The following is a 19,370-nucleotide window of genomic DNA, read 5'->3' on the forward strand; positions in this document are numbered from 1 at the left end:
TCTACGGAACCGGCATTCCCCTGCCTGCTACAAATGTAACAACAGCAACACTTCCCCCAGTGCAGCTCAGTGCAAGGCTCTCTCCACTGCCTGGAGCACTGGCTGCTCTGTCCCTCTGGACAGAGGTCCAGAGCACATCCTCCTCTGGAAAGGTGATTATCCTTTCGGTAGGTTTGTTGGTTTTCGGGGTTTTTTTTTTGTTTATTTGTTTTTTTAATCCTCCATGAAATTTACTGTTGCCTTATCAATTTTAGTTTGTAGCTCCTCAAACAACAAGGTTAATGAGGTGCCCAGGTCTGCAGGTTTCCTTCTGGACTTAGCATGATTCCCCACAAAGGACAAACCCATCTCCTCTGAGCAATTCTCAAGGAGAAGGCACTGGACCAGACAAAAAGGCAGGAGAGGCTGCTCACTCTATCTGTCGAAGCTCGGAGCTTCGATCAGCAGGCGGGATGGGACATGAGGGAAAGAAACAGACACCTTGTCTTCCTGCCGTGGGCGAAGCTGGCAGAATTCCAGTTGTCCCCTAACCTGGCTCCATCACATAGCCCTGAGATAAAATGCCTAATCACTTTCCTTCCCACAAAAGTTTCAAGAAATCGGTAAGGAAAGAATTCAAAAGTCCAATCAAGAGTTTCTTTCTCAAGTTACTCAATTTTCCTGGGTTTCTCCCACGTACGCGTTATTAAACCTTGTTTGATTTTCTCCTGTTAGTCTATCTCATGTCAATTTAATTCTTAGACCATCCAGAAGAACCTAGAAATGTAGAGGAAAGTGTCTTCCTCCTCTACAACACATTAAAAAAAAAAAAAAAGTTTCTTTCTCTCCTGTCCACCCCTGCGGAAATCCTAAGACTCAGTAACTGTTCACTTGGCTTTAGAAGTACCACCTCACCCCTGTTCACCCCAATCATATGATTCTCTTCCAACAAAACGCTCACACTGGGTATTTCCTTGAGAGGTTTCGGAGTGGCAGGAATGACAAGGCTGCCTTGGAGAGCCTGGCAGGAGCATATTTACATTCCTCCCATGAGTTTCACAGGACACTGCTAGGTATTCGAGTCTTCTCTCTCCCCACGCCCTCCCCCGTCATATTTCCACAAGTTGTAACCTGGCATGCCTGCTCTTAGAAGCCAGAAATATGACAAATATTCAGATAAGCCAGTGGAATTTAAAGCACAAGTCCACTGCTTTGCTGGTGAAGACTCCTGAGTACGCTTTATAATGTCAGGTGTGCCCCCTCAAACATGCATATGGTTCAAATCCTGCATTGAGCACCAGCCCAAGCTCTTGGGAGACGCTTAATTAATATTTGGGGAACGAATTTATGAATCTTCTTTTAATGTACTGTGACATTTTTATTCTTAAAGGAGTATCATGGTATTTGATGTAAAGGACTTTTTATACCTTAAAATATTTTGTTTTCATGTTTAAGGAACTTAAAGTGAGGTTAACCTTTAATTTCAAGTTCAACTTCTTTTTTTTTTGCAGCAATGTAATGTAGTGAAAAAAGCTTGGGGTTTGGAATTAGACCCATTTTCTAATCCCAGTTCTGGCACATTCTGAAGATAATAGTGTATAATTTAAGGAGTTGTCATGATGAAATGAGATAACGGACGTTCCTCACACGCGGCAGGGGATGGGAATGGGAGGGAAGCAGTGCCCTTCCTACTTGGCCAGCCTATCCACTGTCACGCCAAGGTTTGGGGTCTTTATAACTCTGTGGTATAGAGTCATTCATGGGCCACTCCTTTCAGAGAAAGAGAAGAGCCGCGTACCTCCGTTCAGCCAGGTTCCTCCCTATTCGCCATGTCCCGACTTAGCCTTCTCATGCTTGGATACTTTTTAAAAATGTGTGTGTACTCCAGTGTAATGGATAGGCCTCCCTCACAAAGGCTCTAACAGACCTGATCTTTACTAAATGCTTGATAGATGCCTTAAGGGCAACCAAAACTTAGCAACTCATGAAGATTTCAGGGCATCCGAAACTGGCAAGAGTTCCGGGGAAATTTGTGCACCGCATGATTAATCCTGGGTAGATTGGTCCCGGAAAAGCACACGTGGGTTTGCAGCAAGCAGCAGCCTGCAGAATTTCACAAGATAGATTTTCTAACGGAGAGGCCCTGAAGTACGTATTTTGGATGCAAGTTCAGAGTGAGGGTGGGGCCTCACAGTAGAGGAAAGTGCCAGATGTGTGGACAACAGAGCTCCTCTGAATCCACTCACATCCAAAGAGACAACACACGGGACCAGATTATAAAACCGAACCAGATTATAACACTAGATGAGGGAAGCACAGTGGGGAGTAGGAACCTAAGAGAAGGATAATAAAAATCATCACCATAATTACCCCCAGCCCAGCTCCCCAACAAGAGCCAACAATAGCCAGTTCAATGAAGTTATTCATCCATATTCAAGTCGCCTCACTCATTATCCTCAGACAAAACCCCTCTTGGGCCTCAGCTCCTTGCCAGCAGCCCAACAACACAGCATCCACACACAGCCAGCTCCCAACACAGCCAGGGGAGGAGGGGCCTCTGCCTTGAGCAGTCTAGTTTCTAGTACCAATGGTGGCTGCTTTTTCAGACAAGGTTTACTGCCACCCTGTAGGAGTACCTTTGACATTCAGGAACTGGCTTAAAGATAATTACAGCCAACCCTCCCCAGAGAGAAAACAGGGGATGCTGCCCAGCTGCCGTCTGTCTTGAGCGGAGCTGGGATGCGGCTCAGTTCGGGGGCCTCCCACACCTTGCCCTGGTGAGCACAAAATGGTGTCATCTGCACACTGTCTCGCCAAAAGGGAAATGTAACTGAAATGCAGAGCTGTGTATATTCTAGAGGAACGAGAAGTTCCAAAGATAGGACCATCACAAATAGCCCACGGCCCTGCAGAGAGTTGCTGGGTCTCTCCGAAGCAGACACCCGGCACAGAGCACTACACCCTGTGTTATTTCCCTAGGGCTGGGTATTTTTGTCTTCGCAGGGAATCATAGAAGCCTAGGTCAGGTCCACTCCTCCCTCAAACCACTCCCTCCAAGAAGGAGTCCTCTGGCACCGGGACTACAATCCTCAATTTGGAGAATGTAAAAGTTCACCTTTCAGAGCTTGGCTCAGCAACCTCCAACTCCAAGGATCAGTAGTGAGCTTATAATTCCTTCAATCAATATTTAGTGAGCAACTACTACGTGCTGGACATTGTTTTGGCCCTGGGGATCAAGGCTATGACATAGCTGTGTCCTTGGGAGCTTATATTCTATTGGAAAAACAGATACAAAATAAACCCCCAGGAAAAGAAATAAAATATTCACACACGTGCATGGATGCCTCCAACACAGCACACTGGGCAGAAAGAGGTAAGAAGAGGAAGAAGAGGGAAAGGATAAGGGAAGATGTAGGTGATGGCAGGCAGGGCCCGCAGCATCAGATCTAAGACAGTTAAAAGTCTAAGGAGTCACCTTCACTCAGTTATTGATGCTGTTGACCAAGCTCAACACACGGCCCCAAACCACCTTAACCCTCAGTGTTCACAGTCATCCTCTGTTCCTTCAGCCACTCACGAGCCCTCTCCACCTCAGTCCTCTCCGCACACACCGTCCTCTCTACAGAGGAGAACCGAGGCCTCTTCCAGCTAGCTGGTCCCCACTGATGGGGCCTGAGTGTGTCCAACATGCCGGGGCACAGGGTGTAAGACCTGGCAGCCCCGGGAGGGAGACGATCACTATACAGAGGAAAACCTCCCCCAACCCCAGCACTCCTGAATGTCCCTCCCGATTCCATGGGGCCAGTTTCTTCTGAGGCCCTGGGCGTTCCCCCAGAACGCAGCCCTGCAGGAAAGCCCAGACCTGCCAGTGGAAGGCTCTTTGCTGTTACCCCTTCGCCCTAGCGCTCGTGCCCCGAGCAGGGGGTGGAAGGAGGTGGGCTGCCCTGGAGGGAGGCCCCTCTGCTCCCCACCCTTGCTGCCTGTGGATTCGGGGGCTCCTCCTCGCACTCCGCTCAGCTGTTTCTTTGGGACCTGGCACCAGCTAAGCCTCTGTCTCTCCTTCTCCCGGGTCCTCCAGACTCGCACACACGCACTCCCGGCTCCCCTCTGCTCTCCCCGGCAACCTCAAATGCCAGGCCCAGGCGTTCCAGCAAGCCCCAGCTCGCCAGTCCCCACCAGCAGCTGCAGACTCCTGCTGAGTCTTACCTCCTTCTGCCAGGACCCAGAGCCACGCGCTTCCCAAAACCAAGAGCAGAACCGGCACCTTCCACATCTTCTTAGTTGACTCGTTCTCTTCGGGGGCCGAGCCGCTGGTTTCTGAACTAGAGGAAGATTAAAAATCAAAATCTCTGCAGCCACAGGCCCGGCGGAGCGCGAGTGGAGATGCAAGGAGCGAAAGTCCCCGCGCGTGATGGGTTCCCAAGCTTCCTTCACCCGCGCAAGCAGCCGGAGCACCAAACTTTGCAGCTGGCAACTTTTGGATGGGAGTCAGCATTTATCTCTCCCGAGGAGGGCGGAGAGAGGTCCGCTGTAAGGTGGTCCCAGTCCGGGGCTCACTAGGACCGCCCCCTCGCTCTGTTTGGCCCGCGCGAAAACGATGACCTCAGGCCAGGTTTAAAGTTACAGGGCTGCAGCTGCGGGGGCCGCCAGGGCGCGCGGAGGGCCCGGAGCGCCGCAAAATTGGCTTTTATTCCGTTCTCCAGCAGGAGGGAAAGGGGGCGCATGCAATAAGCAATTTATTTTGTTTAATATTTTACTTTATTTATTATTCTGATTTTTAAGAGTGAGGCACAAGCCTAGGTTTTTCTTGTTGTGAGAAGTAAACTGTTCCTTGTGTGGCCGGTAATTTTAGAACTAAGCATGGGATTGTTCTTGTAAACATTGAATCTGATGGCTTAATAAAAAAAAAGCGGGCGTCCTCATCTGGGTGGGCAGGGGCGGCTCGCGCTGGTAAATTGCGCCCTTGTCCAGAGGACCCGAGCGGGCGGTCTCCAGGGGACTGCCCGAGAGCCGGCCGGGAGCTTGGCGGACTCGGTGGCTTTGGCAGTTTGGGAAAAAAGCCTGAGCTGGAGATCCGCCTCTCCCGACTGGATGCAGCGCTGTGATGCTGGGGCCCACGGACCGACACGGGCGGCCGGTGAGGCGCTGCAGCCCGAGGATGTCCGAGGACCGACCTGGCCACCAAACACGTGTCCGCTTCCAGCTGGGGCTCAGCCCTTTTAACCCTGGAGTTTGGCACCCAGATCCCCACTTTACTGATTTAAGCAATCTTGTTCTGATCTCAGGTACTGGATGTTAAGAACAGGAAAAGAATTTATATTTTTTACTTTATTTCCTTTTGAATTGCTGGAATTTAAAAAGAAACATTTTTTAAAAGAAGAGGAGTTGGGGAGGTGGCCTCTGCCGCACTCCGGATGCCACAAATTCCATTCAGCAAAAAAAACCTGAAGACTAATGCCCCAAAGGTCCACCTTGGGGTGAAAATGGGTTGTTTTCTGATCCTTTTCCTGGACCCTGATTCCAAATTTACTTTATCATAAGAATCACCTGAGAAGATTGCTTGAAAAACTCGGATTCCTGGGGTCTACCCCCAACTCATTCCTCAGACCCTTTGGGAGTTCGTGTTTCAAGCCAATGGCACCCTGGAGCAGATGAATCATGTGAATTTCCGGGAGGAGGTGTTAAAATGCAAGGACAGCTTCTCTGGGTCTGGGGTGGGGAGATTCTGAATGTCTAAAGATCTCCCAGGTGCTGCCTTGTCCTGGGGTTCAAGAGAGGAGCTGACACCCAAAGTAGGGGGAGGAAGGGGCCCTGTGAGTCGAAGGGTTGGAAATGTAAAGAGAAAACTAAAGAGAAGATCATCTGAACTGACTTCCCACCTTCTAAACGTTACTGCATTATCAGTAATGTTTGTCGACAGACTGAATGGTGCACATATTGTCTGTCAAGCCTGCTGGTGGAGAAGAGATGCGAATCCACTCCAAAGTCAAAAATGAAAAAGAAAAAGATAGACCACCTTCAGTTGCAAGAGGAGACAAAATGAAGCCTAGGTGGGAGAATGGGGTAAATGCAGCTAATATAGAGAGTGCTTGGGGCCAGGTTATTAATGAAGGGGAGGCCCCTCTACCCACCCTCCTCCCCAACCGCCCCAGGCATGTGTCCAGAATCTGCAAGGTTGGTCACCTGACCTTCGGGTACATGATGGAGGAGGGGAGGTGATGGGGGGGGTGTCTATGGACAGGGTCCAGGTGCTGCTGGGTTGGGTAACTGCGGAGAGTGGCTGAGCCTACTGGGGGGACTTTCCTCAACAATGCAAACAGCAGCGGAGAGAGGGCACTCCGGCCTTGGGCACCGGGGTTGGAGCAGCGGTGACCTGAGTGACTCAGGGGTGGGATAGAGAAGCGGCAGTCAAGCAGCCTAGATGAGGGGAAGAAGAAAACAAGTAGGGAACATGCCAGAAGATTCCTCCATTCTTGTGAAACAGCTTGTGCTCCTAAAGCGGTGACTGGTAAGATAACAGGGACATTTACCCTGCGCTATTTTATTTAATCCCCAAAACCATACTTGGGTTAAGAACAGATAATACCCATTTTACGCGCAAGGAAATGTGTGGTTTCCAAAGCTGAGTACATCAGATTCGCCTGGAGGGCTGGGTGGTTCCTCCGGAGTTTCTGACTCAGCAGGTCAGGGGAGATTTTTGCATTTCTAACAAGTTTCCAGGGGGTGCTGCTGCCGGTCCTGGGGCCCCACTTTGGGGACCACTGCTTTAGAGGCCACGCGGATCATACGGGGTCGTCCAGGCTGAGACGTGGAGCCACCGTCCCTCTGTGACAGGGCTTGAGCCTGCTGTAGTGCTGTCTTGGTAAGGATCTGGAAAGAGGTCTGTAAGTCACTTTTAGGGAGCAGGAGGCCTCCTGAGGGTCCAGAAGCAAAAGGAGCGGAGCCAGAGCACCCTGCCTGGGACCCGCCACCCCGAGGAATGCTGGAGGGGGGATGTTAGGATCTCTCAGGCTCCCTGCGTTCTCTGAGGCCTCTGCGCAGGCTGAGAGCGGCAGGCCGTGCTTCCCCAGGCTGCCCGGGAAGACTTCTCAGCGTCTTCTCCTGCTGCTCAATGCGCACTGCTCCAGAGCTGAGCTACCGTCTGATGGACCGCTGATATCAAGGGCACCTCTATGACTCAGTAATAAATCGTGCATTTAGGGGTACGAGCTGGGCCCAAAAGGTATTCAGCAGGAATGGAGTGAGGCTGGGGATGGGGATGGTGGGTGGGGAGTAGCATTGGGACAGAAGGAACCTACGGCAGCTTGGTTTGCTGGAAAGAGCCTCAGTGTTGAGGAATCCAAATTCAGCTCCATGGTGGTCTCTGGCGACACGAGCCTCAGCCTGTGCTTCTCTAAAATGGGCGTGTTATTCCTACTTTGGAGAGGTCTATGCACACAAAGAAGTCTAACTGCTATGACTACCATGATGGCTGTTTCCGCCAGGCCCTGCCTGGTTCTCAGCCCCTTTAGTCCTCTGGTGCCCCCCTGTGCCCACCTGAACACGGCCAGCCCCAGCCTCTAGGGCGGAGGTTCTTGACATGGGCCCAACAGTACTGGTTCCTTTCAATCTCAGGACACCCAGCTGGACCAGCACACAGGGACTCAGCATCAACTCATCCTCTCTGCTAGTGCAGCCCTCACCTTGGCCTTATTCCTGAGAGGCGCCCCCCGCCCATCCCTGTCCTGCTCTCTGGGCCCAAGTCCGCCCAGGGAAACCAGATTATCTCCTGGTTCCACCCAGGAACTTGTGTTCTGCACGGGGACCTGGGGGCTGGCTGCTGCCGTTCCAAGCATAGAGAGCTGGCTTTGATTTCTGACCCACTGGGCTGCCTCTATTTGCCAGAGCACCCCATTGTTCTCCCAGGGGTCTCCCCAATGCTGACTCCCCCCTCCTATTGTCAGAGTCAAACCATCACACGCCTTATTCCAGTGGGATGCACACGATTTTGCTTGCGGACCCCCTAAAAGAATTTTGAAAAACTAAGTACCAATTATTTTTCATCATAGAGTTAAATAAATATATGTTCAGTGGGAGGTAGAACATATTAAAGACTTCCTAAAAAGAAATAAGATGAAGACTGACCATAATTGGAAAATATATTTCATGACACCATTTGATAATGCCACCTGAATAAGCATGAAAAAAATTGTGTAAAATTTTTATCTCTGAATTTAAATCCACACATCTGGATATTTTTTGATAGATCTGGAAAACTTTCCAGTTATACTTAAGAGTCAGCATCACTACCATATTCTTTTAAAAAATGATGTGCATTTATTAATGTTTCATTATAAAAATATGCATTCCTTAAGGAAAATGTGGAAAACAGGAATGTAGAAAAGTTATCATATGCCCAGAGTTCCTTGTGTATTTATTTGCAACTTCTTGTGACATAATTTCAAATTTACGGAAAAGCGGGAAGAATAACCCAGGAACTCCCGTCCACCCTTCGCCCAGATTCACCAATTTGTGGTTTTATTCCATTTGCCTCATCACTTACTCTGTATTGATGTACATGTGCACACTGGCTTTGTAATGAATCGCTCGAGAGTCATGGAAATATCTGCCCTCTATCCTTAAACACTGGATGTGAATTTCCTAAGAACAAAGACATTCTCTTTCGTAACCACAGTAGAATTAGCAAAATCACAAAATTTAATATTAAAACAATACTATTGTCCAATCCACAGTCCGTATTCAAATTTTGACAACTGTCCCAATAATGTCCTTTATGATTTTTTTTTCCAGGATCTAATCCCGGACCACACATTGCACTGGGCTGTCACATCTCCGGAAGATACTGGAACTCTGCTGCAGCCTTTCTTTGTCTTTCTTGAACTTGCTTTTTGAAGACCACAGGCTCTATTTATTTTGTAGAATGTCCTTCAGTTTGGTTTCGTCTCTGCTTTCCTCGTGATTAGATTGAGGTATGCGTTTGTGGCTGGACGACCCCAGAAGTGATGTTGTGTTTTCTCGGTGCGTCCCCTGAGGAGGTCAGGATGTCAGTTCCCAGGGCACGCAAGTGTGAGCTTTGGTCCCTTGGTCAAGGCGTTCTGATCCTGAATTCGGAACACCCCAACTCCACCCATAACAGTGTGTATGCAAAACAGGCAAAGACAGTGTTTCACCTTGGCACCTGGGGGCTACAGAGGTTTTTACGCCCCAGAAAAATGCTCCATAATAAGATTTGGGGTGGATAAGGAGCTGGCTTTCTTTTGTAAATGGGAGGAGGGTTATTGTGAAGGTGTTGCATTCTCCAGGCAGTTTTAGAGGAAAACTGACAAACATTGAGGATTTGAGAAATTGATCCGTTGCTGGCACGTTCCCCTGGGGAACTCTGTGTGTGGTTTGAAGACCCCTGCCCCGTCCCCCTGCCTGGCTGGACCCCCCTCCCAGTATTAGGGCCACCTCACCCCATCCCGCTGTCATTAAAGGATTGCGCCCAATGAGTTCCAAGCTCTGGTGTCTCCCCGCCTCCTTTGAGGCTATCGTGAGCTCCCTGAAGCCGGGAGCTTACTGACACTTTCATCTTTGTAGCCCCTGCCTCTGGCACATGCTCCATAAACACCTGTGAAAGGAAAGCTTGTGATTTCATCTGGCCTGCTAGAAGATCCTCACCATCAAGGACCCCCACACACTCATATCTGGCCAAGCCCAGCCCGGAGATTGAGTCACTGACACGTGATATACTGTCCAGCCTGACTATGCAAAGTCAAAATGAACGGGTGGCTTCCAAGATTTCTGCAATTCTGGGAAAGCTCTGTGGGCACCTCTCCAAATCTTTGTACATCCCCCTCCCGCACTGCAAACAGGCTGATGGCTAAAATTCCACACATAGATATTCACTCCTTAGCATAAAGACTTGATCCCTTTTAAAATGCAAGATTGCCCGGGAAGGATGGCACTTACAGTCTTGCAGAGTTTGATGTGGGTGGGTTTCTCTCTTTCCCAAGAGCAGGTTTTGATAAGGTGTGGAGGAGACTAGTTTCTTGGATACTGCCAAGGAAAAAGCACACACAAGAGAAAGCCCCAGGATTCTAAAGACACATTGTAACCATTTCATCTTTTTGTGTGGTCCCCAGCAGCTCAGGGTTCACGCGGTTGTTCATTTGCTGTTATAACTCCTTACCGACGGGCGCCCAGAGCTGCTGCAGGCGCTTGGGATGCTCTGGCAGCTCTGACACCTCCTGGGTCTGGCTGGTCACCCTCTCATCGTCTTCTACATGCCACGAGCCCTCGGTCAACAGCTCCACTCTCCCCCTCATTTTGGTGGAGGAAGGTTGAGTCTTGGTTGCCGAGGCGGGGCCCTGTGGCTCTTGGAACCAGGAACAAGGTGTGATGTTCAGGTTTTCACTGGCCTATTAAAAGCATCAGGCTTGTGCTTAAAGCAATAAGGAAAACATTCAACTCTGTGGATCAACAGGCTTCTGTCGTTCTGGGGAAGCCTTGGGCCTCTCTGGGAGACGCAGAGCGAGATCCACAGATGCTAGAACAGAGAGCTCTGACCTGGCCGAGGGTGTGGACATCCCCTTCCCCGGGGAGGTGACATGCTCCATTGTATACCCTCTAACTCTGATGTCAGCTCCCACTGCGCCAAAGAAACGCAAAAGGAACTCACTCAGGCCACTGGTAGTTTTTTTTCACCACAACAAATTGTGGTGCCCTCCCCCACAAAAGAAAAAGTTGGCAGAATCCGCCAGAAGATTTGAATTCAGGTGTATTGAATTGTCGGGGAGGAAAAGGTCACTGATTAATGGGTTGGGAGCATAGAGTCAGTTTTTTGTTTGTTTTGTTTGTTTGGATTTTTCTTTCTTTTTTTTTGATCAACACTGAGTTTTTAATGGACAGGCAAGCATTGGGAGACGTTGATTTTTTTTATAAATCAGACCAATACACAGAAAGCTCCTTTCAGTGGTGTGTTCAGAGAGCCCTTCATTATGAAGACTCAGCACTGCTTGGAAAACAGTCTGAATGAATGCGTCTCAGTGTGGGAGGCTGGGAAGTCGAGTGGGGACAGGGTGGGAGGCTGGTGTTTATCTTACTGCTCTGTTGAAGGGTGGTGGCCCTGAAGACATAATACCAGCCTTTCTCCCCCTCAGTTTCCCTGGGCGGAAACTGGGCTTGTGAAAATGCTGGTAGTAAGGCCTCTGCGTGTCAGTGAGAACACTGACCCACGAGGCATGACTGTGAGCTGAAGGCTGGAGCAACCTCACCCTGTGTTCCACCAGCTCCTGCCCGCACACTGAGGGCGATGACAGCAAACCACCAGCGCAGACCCCGTCCCGTCCCAGCCTGGAATTCCCTGCCCAGAGCAGACAGTGCCTTCCCCAGAGATGCTGCCAGGAGGCCCACAGACTGAGCCTGCCCTGCCTCCCTCCGCTGGGTGCAATCCCTATGGAATAGTCTGGATTTTGTTGGTATTTTGCAATCTCTTTTGTTGAGATCCCAAATCTGTTTAATCGCTGTTCAGGAATCTAATTCAAAAGTTCAGACTTTAATGTCTGCCAAGAGGTGGGTTTGGCCATGATAGGAAAACAGGAAGAGGCTTAGAAGTTAATAACGCTGGAAGAAAACAGCTTTTATATTAGCAGTCCAAAATCCAGAGCCCAAGCCCCCACCCGGATCCCCAGCCGTGCTTGCACTGGAGCAGCATGTGTAAGGTTCCTGGAGATGGGCGAGAGGCACAGGGGCATTCCTGGGAGATGTCATTGGAGGGATTTAACTGTTTTCCTTAGCAGAGCCAGGGAACCATATCGCCTTTTTATTTCTGGCACTACCAGCAGGGAGCTACAATACAGAAGATTTGTTCTTTCGTTCAACAGCTACCTAGTGAACATTGACTGTGTGCCAGGCAGTGTCCTAGGCTCCAGGAACGAGCAGGGAACAAGGCATCCAGGTGCTGTTTCTGAGCCTCTTACATTCTGTGGCGGGGACAGATGATTGGGACAGAAATAAATAAGGTAAGTAGAGGTTGTGCTGAGTGTTATAAAATAAATAAGCCAGTGGAGCAGAGTAGCAGTCTTCCAAGTGGGGTTGCAGAGCGGTGACCCTCCCAGTGGACACACACAGACAGGAAAGTTTAAAGGCCATCAATTTTCAGATTCTCAATGAACATGTGTTCTCTTGCTAAGGTGGATCTACCTCCCCTTTCACAATTGTTTGTCTTCCACTTTGCTGTAGAAAGACAAACCTCTTAATCATCCCTAATCCACAGCGGTGCTTTGCCTAAGGGATGTAAAAACCCTCTAAGGGCAAATAAGGGACAGGCTGAAATGTTGGTGTGTGCAGAGCCTTCTTTAAACAAAGCTTCATAAGCCCACAGGAGAGCTTTATATCTTCTCCTGGCGTGTGGATATTTCTAAGTGTGAAGTCTAGCTTTAGAATTGAGGTATTTTGACCCAGATTGTTGGGTTATTCTGAATTCAGGTGGCGAAAGTGATGACAATTTTATTTTATGACCTGGCCTCTTCCATACCCTCTTGACCCAGATGCATGGCTCCGAGGAGAAACCAAAGCAAAGAGAGGACACAAAGGACCAACGGAGGCTGCAGCATCTTCTTTCAAACAGGAGCCAAACTCATGGCCAAGGCTCCCGCCGTGTCCATGTAGCCGGGTCAGAATTAGAGTTCAGAAGATTCAGTTCTCAGGAAGATGTATAATAACACATTTGAATTGGAATAAAGATAGTCTCTGGACAGAAGGAAAATCTGATTTGGTTGATTGATTTGACAAAGAACACCAGCTTTGACAACTAGGTTTCACGGCAGAGATTTCCCATTAATTCAATGAGCAAAATTTGCAGCTCTTTGGGTTTTTGTGAAAACTAATGTAAAGCTTGTGATAAGATAAAATTAATTTATGTAGATATGTTGGCAAAGGTGTTTTGAAATGAGAAATGTTTTTATTTTTCTCAACTGATTGTTGAGTGTAACCAATTAAAGTGCCTTTAAGTGAAAGAATGACAGGCAAATTAGGGTCGTTTAATAAGTGTTGGTATGGCACTGGCCCCGTGGCTTAGCGGTTAAGTGTGCGCACTCCGCTACTGGCGTCCCGGGTCCCGATCCCGGGCGCGCACCCGCACACCGTTTCTCCGGCCGTGCTGAGGCGACGTCCCACATACAGCAACTAGAAGGATGTGCAACTATGACATACAACTATCTACTGGGGCTTTGGGGAGAAAAAGGAAAAAAAAAAAAGGAGGAGGACTGGCAATAGATGTTAGCTCAGGGCCGGGCTTCCTCAGCAAAAAGAGGAGGATTGGCATGGATGTTAGCTCAGGGCTGATCTTCCTCACACAAAAAATAGATAAATAAGTGTTGGTAATGTGTTTTTGGTGTGCTTGCCAGAAGCACAAAATGGCTCCAATGACTCAGTGGCATATATTTTTGCAAACTACTCTGATCAGAATTACGGTTTTTAAGTACTGACAGCTCCCAAATTGATGTCTCCTGCCAGATCTCTACTTAAGTTCCAGACCCACGTGCCCAGCTGCCTGCTGGGCTGCTCTGTCCTAAAGAGGAAGTGATGATGTTTCTGAAGTGAGAGGGAAGAGTAAAGAAGACCTTCAGAAGGGAGCAGAAGGAGAGAGCAGATGCTCCCTGGATCCCGTGGGGCTCTACTGAAGGCAGGAAGTGATGGGAAGAAGACAGAAACCCCAGACAGATTAAGGGCCCCTCCCAAGAATATGTGGGCCGAGGTTCTGTTCCCAGAAACTGCTAATACGGCAAGAAGGAAATCATGTGCATAGTGGAGGGAGGTGTCCAGTGGTGAATACATGAGAAGGAATAGGATGTACTGGAGTATTGGAGGAAGTCATTTGGTTTAAACTAATTCGGCCTGACCTTGTTTTCACAGACAGGCCTGACATGGCCTGTTGAGCATGCTTTGTACATCTGCTTTAAACATTCACGAGCTCCCAAAGCCGAGAATGATGCCCTTAAAGATAGGGGTGTTGCCTTCCCCTGTCAGCATTTCTTTAAGGATAAGCATTTCTTCCCAGAAGCTAAGGATTAATTACTAACCTGCTTTAACTCATCTCGCGACCTCTGACCTGCTGGCCACAGACCTGCTGTGCTCACCTTGTGACCACCGACCTGCTGTGCTAGCAAGGCATCTTGTGACAGCAGCAAAAGAGACATTCCTGTCATATGTGATATATGTTCTTTGTTCCAAGGTGGGCATAGAATCACTCTGTACACCCCATGTCTTTGGAGAGCTTCCTTCCTTGGGGGAAAAGTTCTCCCAGGCTATAGTCCTCAAATTGGCTCATATAATAAACTCACCCCAATTTTGATTTATAGCTTAATTATGGATTATTTGTGCTGACGCCAGATAGGTTCCAAATCGGTGATCCTGAAAAGGCACTGCTGGCTCGCCTCCGTGAGAAGTCCCGCATGTCCCCCTGGGGGAAAGAGAAGAGGACCAGTGTCCTGACAGAAGACCAGTTTAGGACAAACCTCAGAGAGCAGTGACCTGATGACCAGAACAAATGACAGAGCCGAGAATCAGCAGCAATAGCAGATGCCAGCTCATGGCTTAGGAGCAGGCAGGACCAGTGACATCATCAGCCAATTCAGCAATGGCAGAGGCCAATGCCCAAAGGCTAGCAAGACACCCAAAGACAAAGCCAGACCAGTCACAGCATACTTAAGAAGCACGGCCACTCGCCCTTGTCCCCATGAGATGTGAAAACTTCCCCTGCACCCAGATATCATTTAGGGAGAGAAACTCTGAGAAACGGAGCATTTCCGCAAAAGAGAATGGATAGATGTTGTTAGGGGACTGCTCTAAACCAGAAGAGATCGAGTTAGCAATAACTAGAGTGTTTAAATTCCTCTAATATCCAATATCTGGACCAACGTGTAGACATCTATTAAAAAATGAAGAAAACTTCATTCTCCACCTATTCCCAAAGAAGTGTTTAATTTTTGACCTCTGCACAAAGTGTTTTCCATTCCATTAAATAATAATGAATCACATGGTGAGAAAGTTATTCTCTTTTCAATTCTCTTTTATAAAAAATTATTTAATAATTGATACATGCAAAAAATATATAACATAAACATATGTTATATGCACCATAATAAAATTATAAAGCACTAGAATAAAATGAACATCTGTGAATTCACCATGTCACTTAAGAACAAAAATCACCAATACTATAGGATCTTCCCCCAAGCCTCTCTGCCAACCTTCAGAGCTAACACTATTACAAATTTTTTATTTATCCTTCCCTTGATTTTCTTAAAATAGGTTTACCACATATGTATATCTATATAAACAATGATTAGTTAATTTGCTTGTTTTTGAATGAAAAAAAAGATTCCTAAATTATATAGTTTCTGCAACTTGTTTCTTTTCTTCATTCAACATTAAGTTGCTGTTATTCATCCCTGTTGTTGCTCACGGCATAGTTCATCCATTTTCACTGTTGCGTAATATTCCATTGTGTGGACATATCACAGTTTATTTTTCATTTGCTGTTGATGGATGTTTGGGTTGGGTTTTTAGTTTTTTGCTGTCATGAACAGTGCTACTATGCACATTTGTGTACAAGTCTCATGGTGCCCACCTTCAAGAATTTCTTTAAATCAATCATTTTCAAAGTCCATTTGCACTGGACCAGCATCACGACATCACCTGGGAACTTGTTAGTAATGCAAATTCTCGGGTCCCACTCCAGACCTATTGAATTAGGAACTCTGGGAATGGGGCCCAGTAATCTGTGTTTTAACAAGCCCTCCAGGCAATTGTGATACCCACTAAAGTTTGAGAACCACTAGGATAAATTTAACAGTGGAATTACTAGATTATAGGGAATATGCATATGCGTGTGTGTGTCTAACTGTCATAAACTGAATGTGTGTCTCCCCAAATTCATATGTTGAAACCTATTTCCCCTATGTTTGGAGGTGGGGCCTGTGGGAGGTGATTAGGTCATGAATAGCATTAGTACCCTTGTAAAGACACCCCTGAGAGCTGCCTTGTCACATCTGCCATGTGAGGACAAGTGAAAAGACAGCTGTCTCACTAGACACTGAATCTGCCTATGCCTTAATCTTGAACTTCCCAGCCTCCAGAACTGTGAGAAATAAACTTCTGTTGTTTATAAGCCACCAAGTCTATGGTATTCTGTTATAGCAGCCAGAACGAACTAAGACACTAATTTTGCAAGATAATGCTAAATTGTTTTCCAGAGTAGTTTATTGTTCTAACTGACACCCCTACCCCTTACCCCCAGCAGCAACTGACAATTTCTAGTACTCCACATGCTGTCATCACATGTTAGTGTCGGACTTTTCAATAATACTATAGCTAATTGTTATGTAATACTTATTATGTATCAGGCACTGTTCTGTATTTTACATATACTAATTCTCATGCAATCCTCACAACAACCTTATAAATTAGATACTACAATAAAACCCTGCAGTAGTCCTATAAATGAGATCCCAAAACCCAATTATTTAAGAAATTGTGTGGTATTACTACAGAGTTGATGGAATGAAAACAGAAGCTGGGTGGATGATGGCAACCAATTTTCAATAAGGTTTTACTGGGTTCACGTCCCTTTTTACATAGGGGAAACTGAGGTGTGGAGAATTGTTGCCTACCCAAGTCTTGGAGGAGCAAGGATGGCACCCAGCCAGTCCAGTTCTGGAGTCTGTGCTCTTCACTCCTGCAAATGGAGATCTAGAGGGTGTAAAATAATACAGTCCGTTAGGGTGCTATATGCAAATTAGTACCTGATTACTAACAAGGCTGGCTATCATTTCATATGTTTATTCACCATATATATTTTCTCTTCTATGAAAGACTTGCTCACATCTTTTGCCTATTTTATTATTAGGTTGTTTTGTCTTTTTCTTATTGATTTGCAGGAATTTAATATATGTATATAAATTCTTTATATGCTACCAATCCTTTGTGGTTATATGTGTGCAAATATATCCCCCAATTCATGGCTTGTTTTTTCTTTATGGTGTCTTTTGATCGACAGAAACTATTAATTTTAATGTAGTGCAATGTGTCAAGTTTGTCTTTTAAGTCTATATAAAAAAAAAATCTTTGGGGCTGGCCTGGTGGCGTTGTGGTTAAGTTCGCGCTCTCCGCTTTGGCGGCCCGGGGTTTGCAGGTTCGGATCCCAGGCGTGGACCCACTCACCACTTATCAAGCCATGCTATGGCAGGCGTCCCACATATAAAAGTAGAAGAAGATGGGCACGGATATTAGCCCTGTGCCAATCTTCCTCAGCAAAAAGAGGAGGATTGGCAACAGATGTTGGCTCAGGGCTAATCTTCCTCACCAAAAGAAAAAAGAATCTTTCCTTATTTCAAGGTCATAAAAATATTCTTTCATATTTTCTTCTGAAGTTTAAAATTTTTTCCTTTCACATTTAAGTTCTTAATCCACTTGGAACTGATTTTATATAAGGTATGAGGTAAGGGTTCGACTCCTCCCCCACCCACCCCAGGTGGATAATCAGTTGTCTCAGGATTTGTTACATGGTCCATCCTTTACTCACAGAACTGCTGTATCTCCTCTTCATGTATCAAATTGCAAATAATTGGGGGTTTGTTCTGTTGCGTTGATTATTATGCCTGTAATTGCATCAATATCGCAGTATCTTAATTACTATAAACTTCATAATAACTCTTGGTGTGAGATTAGGCAAATTCCTACACCTTCACCTTCTGTCCAGCCTTTCTTCACCCTAATGCCCTAAAGCACGCCTTGTATGTAAAGAATTACTTCTCTCCCAGGCATCTAGGATGGTACTAGTTACTCCCATCCTTGGGAGGATTCAGACAATAATCACTAAAATCATTTTCTGTGTTCTGGGGTTCAGGGGAGTAACTCAGTTGAGAAAAGCTTTAGATTATTTTGGGTCCATTGCCCTTCTTTCATGGACATTTTGGAATCAGCTCCCCAAATTTCTCAAAAAAAAAAAAAAAAACCCAACAAACCTGTTGTGATTATGATTGAAATTACATTGACGCTACAGATCAATTTGGAGACAATTGATATCTTCATACTGTGTGATTCCTAACCATAATACAATATTTATTTAGGGTTTAAAAAATGTCTTTCAAAAAAATTTAAAATTTTTCTCTATCAACTTCTTGCTTGTCTTTTGTTATATTTATTCCTAGGTACTTTCTATTTTGTTGCTGTTGTAAATGACATCTTTGTAAAAATTGATATTTTCATTCATTACCTGTGTATGAAAATACAATTGACAGGGCTGGCCCGGCGGCACAGTGGTTAAGTTCACATGCTCTGCTTCAGCGGCCCAGGGTTCACAGGTTCGGATCCTGGATGCAGACCTACATACCACTCATCAAGCCATGCTGTGGAGGCTTCCCACATACAAAATAGAGGAAGATTGGCACAGATGTTAGCTCAGAGATAATCTTCCTCAAGCAAAAATGGGAGGATTAGCAGCAGATGTTAGCTTAGGGCCAATCTTCATCACCAAAAAAAAAAAAAAAGAAAAGAAAATACAATTGACTTTTGTATATTGATCTCATTTTCAGCCACTTTGCTAAACTCTTTTATTAATTCTAATAATTAGGTCTGAAAATCTTTTGGGCTATCTCTTTGCAGATAACTAGTTATCTAGAAATACTGACACTTTTTTTTTCTAATCCTTAAGTTCTTGTTTCTTTTTCTTGTCTTACTGCACTGGCTAGTACCTCCAGTACAATGTTAAATAGAAACAGGGATGGTTGGCCTCCTTGTCTGGTTCTTTATTTCAAAAGGAATGCTTCCAATGTTTCTCCATTTAGAAATATGATTGCTGTAGGCAATTTCCTTCATTCCTAATCTGCTGAGAGTTTCTAATAATGAAAAGGTATTAACTTTTACAAATGATTTTTTGCAGTCTATTAAGATGATCATGATTCCATCCTTTAATTTGTTAAGGTGACAAATTGTGCTTATAAATTTTTCTTATGTTAAACTACTCTGGTACTTTTATTTTATTTATTTATTTATTGATTGATTTATATTGTTTTGTGAGGAAGACCAGCCCTGGGCTAACATCCGTGCCCATCTTCCTCCACTTTACATGGGACACTGCCATAGCATGGCTTGCCAAGCAGTGCGTCAGTGCGCACCCAGGATCCGAACCGGCAAACCCCGGGCCGCCACAGTGGAGCACACGCACTTAACTGTTTGCGCTACCAGGCTGGCCCCTACCCTTGTATTTTTAATCACACCCAATTTAGTCTTTCTTACTTTTCTTATAGATTGTTGATTAGTTTGGTAATATTTGGTTTATAATTTTTGCATCAGTATTCCTAAGTGAAATTGACTTATAATTTTCCTTTCTAGTGTTATTCTTGTCT

General features: G+C 46.1%; 1 protein-coding gene and 1 long non-coding RNA gene across 3 annotated transcripts in view; one reads left to right on the top strand and one right to left on the bottom strand.

The window, feature by feature from the left end:
• The window catches only part of PDPN (podoplanin), a 30,357-nt gene extending 25,905 nt beyond the window's left edge, over positions 1 to 4,452 (bottom strand). Inside the window, exon 1 of the mRNA XM_014783878.2 lies at positions 4,186 to 4,452. Coding sequence (XP_014639364.2) covers positions 4,186 to 4,252 — 67 coding nt within the window. The 5' untranslated portion in view covers positions 4,253 to 4,452. The remainder of the gene's footprint in view (positions 1 to 4,185) is intronic.
• Positions 4,453 to 6,310: 1,858 nt separating this feature from the next.
• On the top strand, positions 6,311 to 15,709 carry LOC147914143 (uncharacterized). Of its 2 annotated transcripts, none has more exons than XR_015555850.1 (4): positions 6,311 to 6,487; positions 8,770 to 8,948; positions 11,844 to 11,981; positions 12,510 to 15,709. It is a non-coding gene; the product is annotated as an uncharacterized LOC147914143 (long non-coding RNA). The 2 variants fall into 2 exon arrangements; XR_015555849.1 differs by lacking the exon at positions 6,311 to 6,487 and adding an exon at positions 6,695 to 6,841.
• Positions 15,710 to 19,370: the final 3,661 nt, after the last annotated feature.

The sequence above is a fragment of the Ceratotherium simum genome, chromosome 22 (genome assembly GCF_057802395.1).
Source record: "Ceratotherium simum simum isolate JZ-2026a chromosome 22, ASM5780239v1, whole genome shotgun sequence".
Lineage (NCBI taxonomy): Eukaryota > Metazoa > Chordata > Mammalia > Perissodactyla > Rhinocerotidae > Ceratotherium > Ceratotherium simum.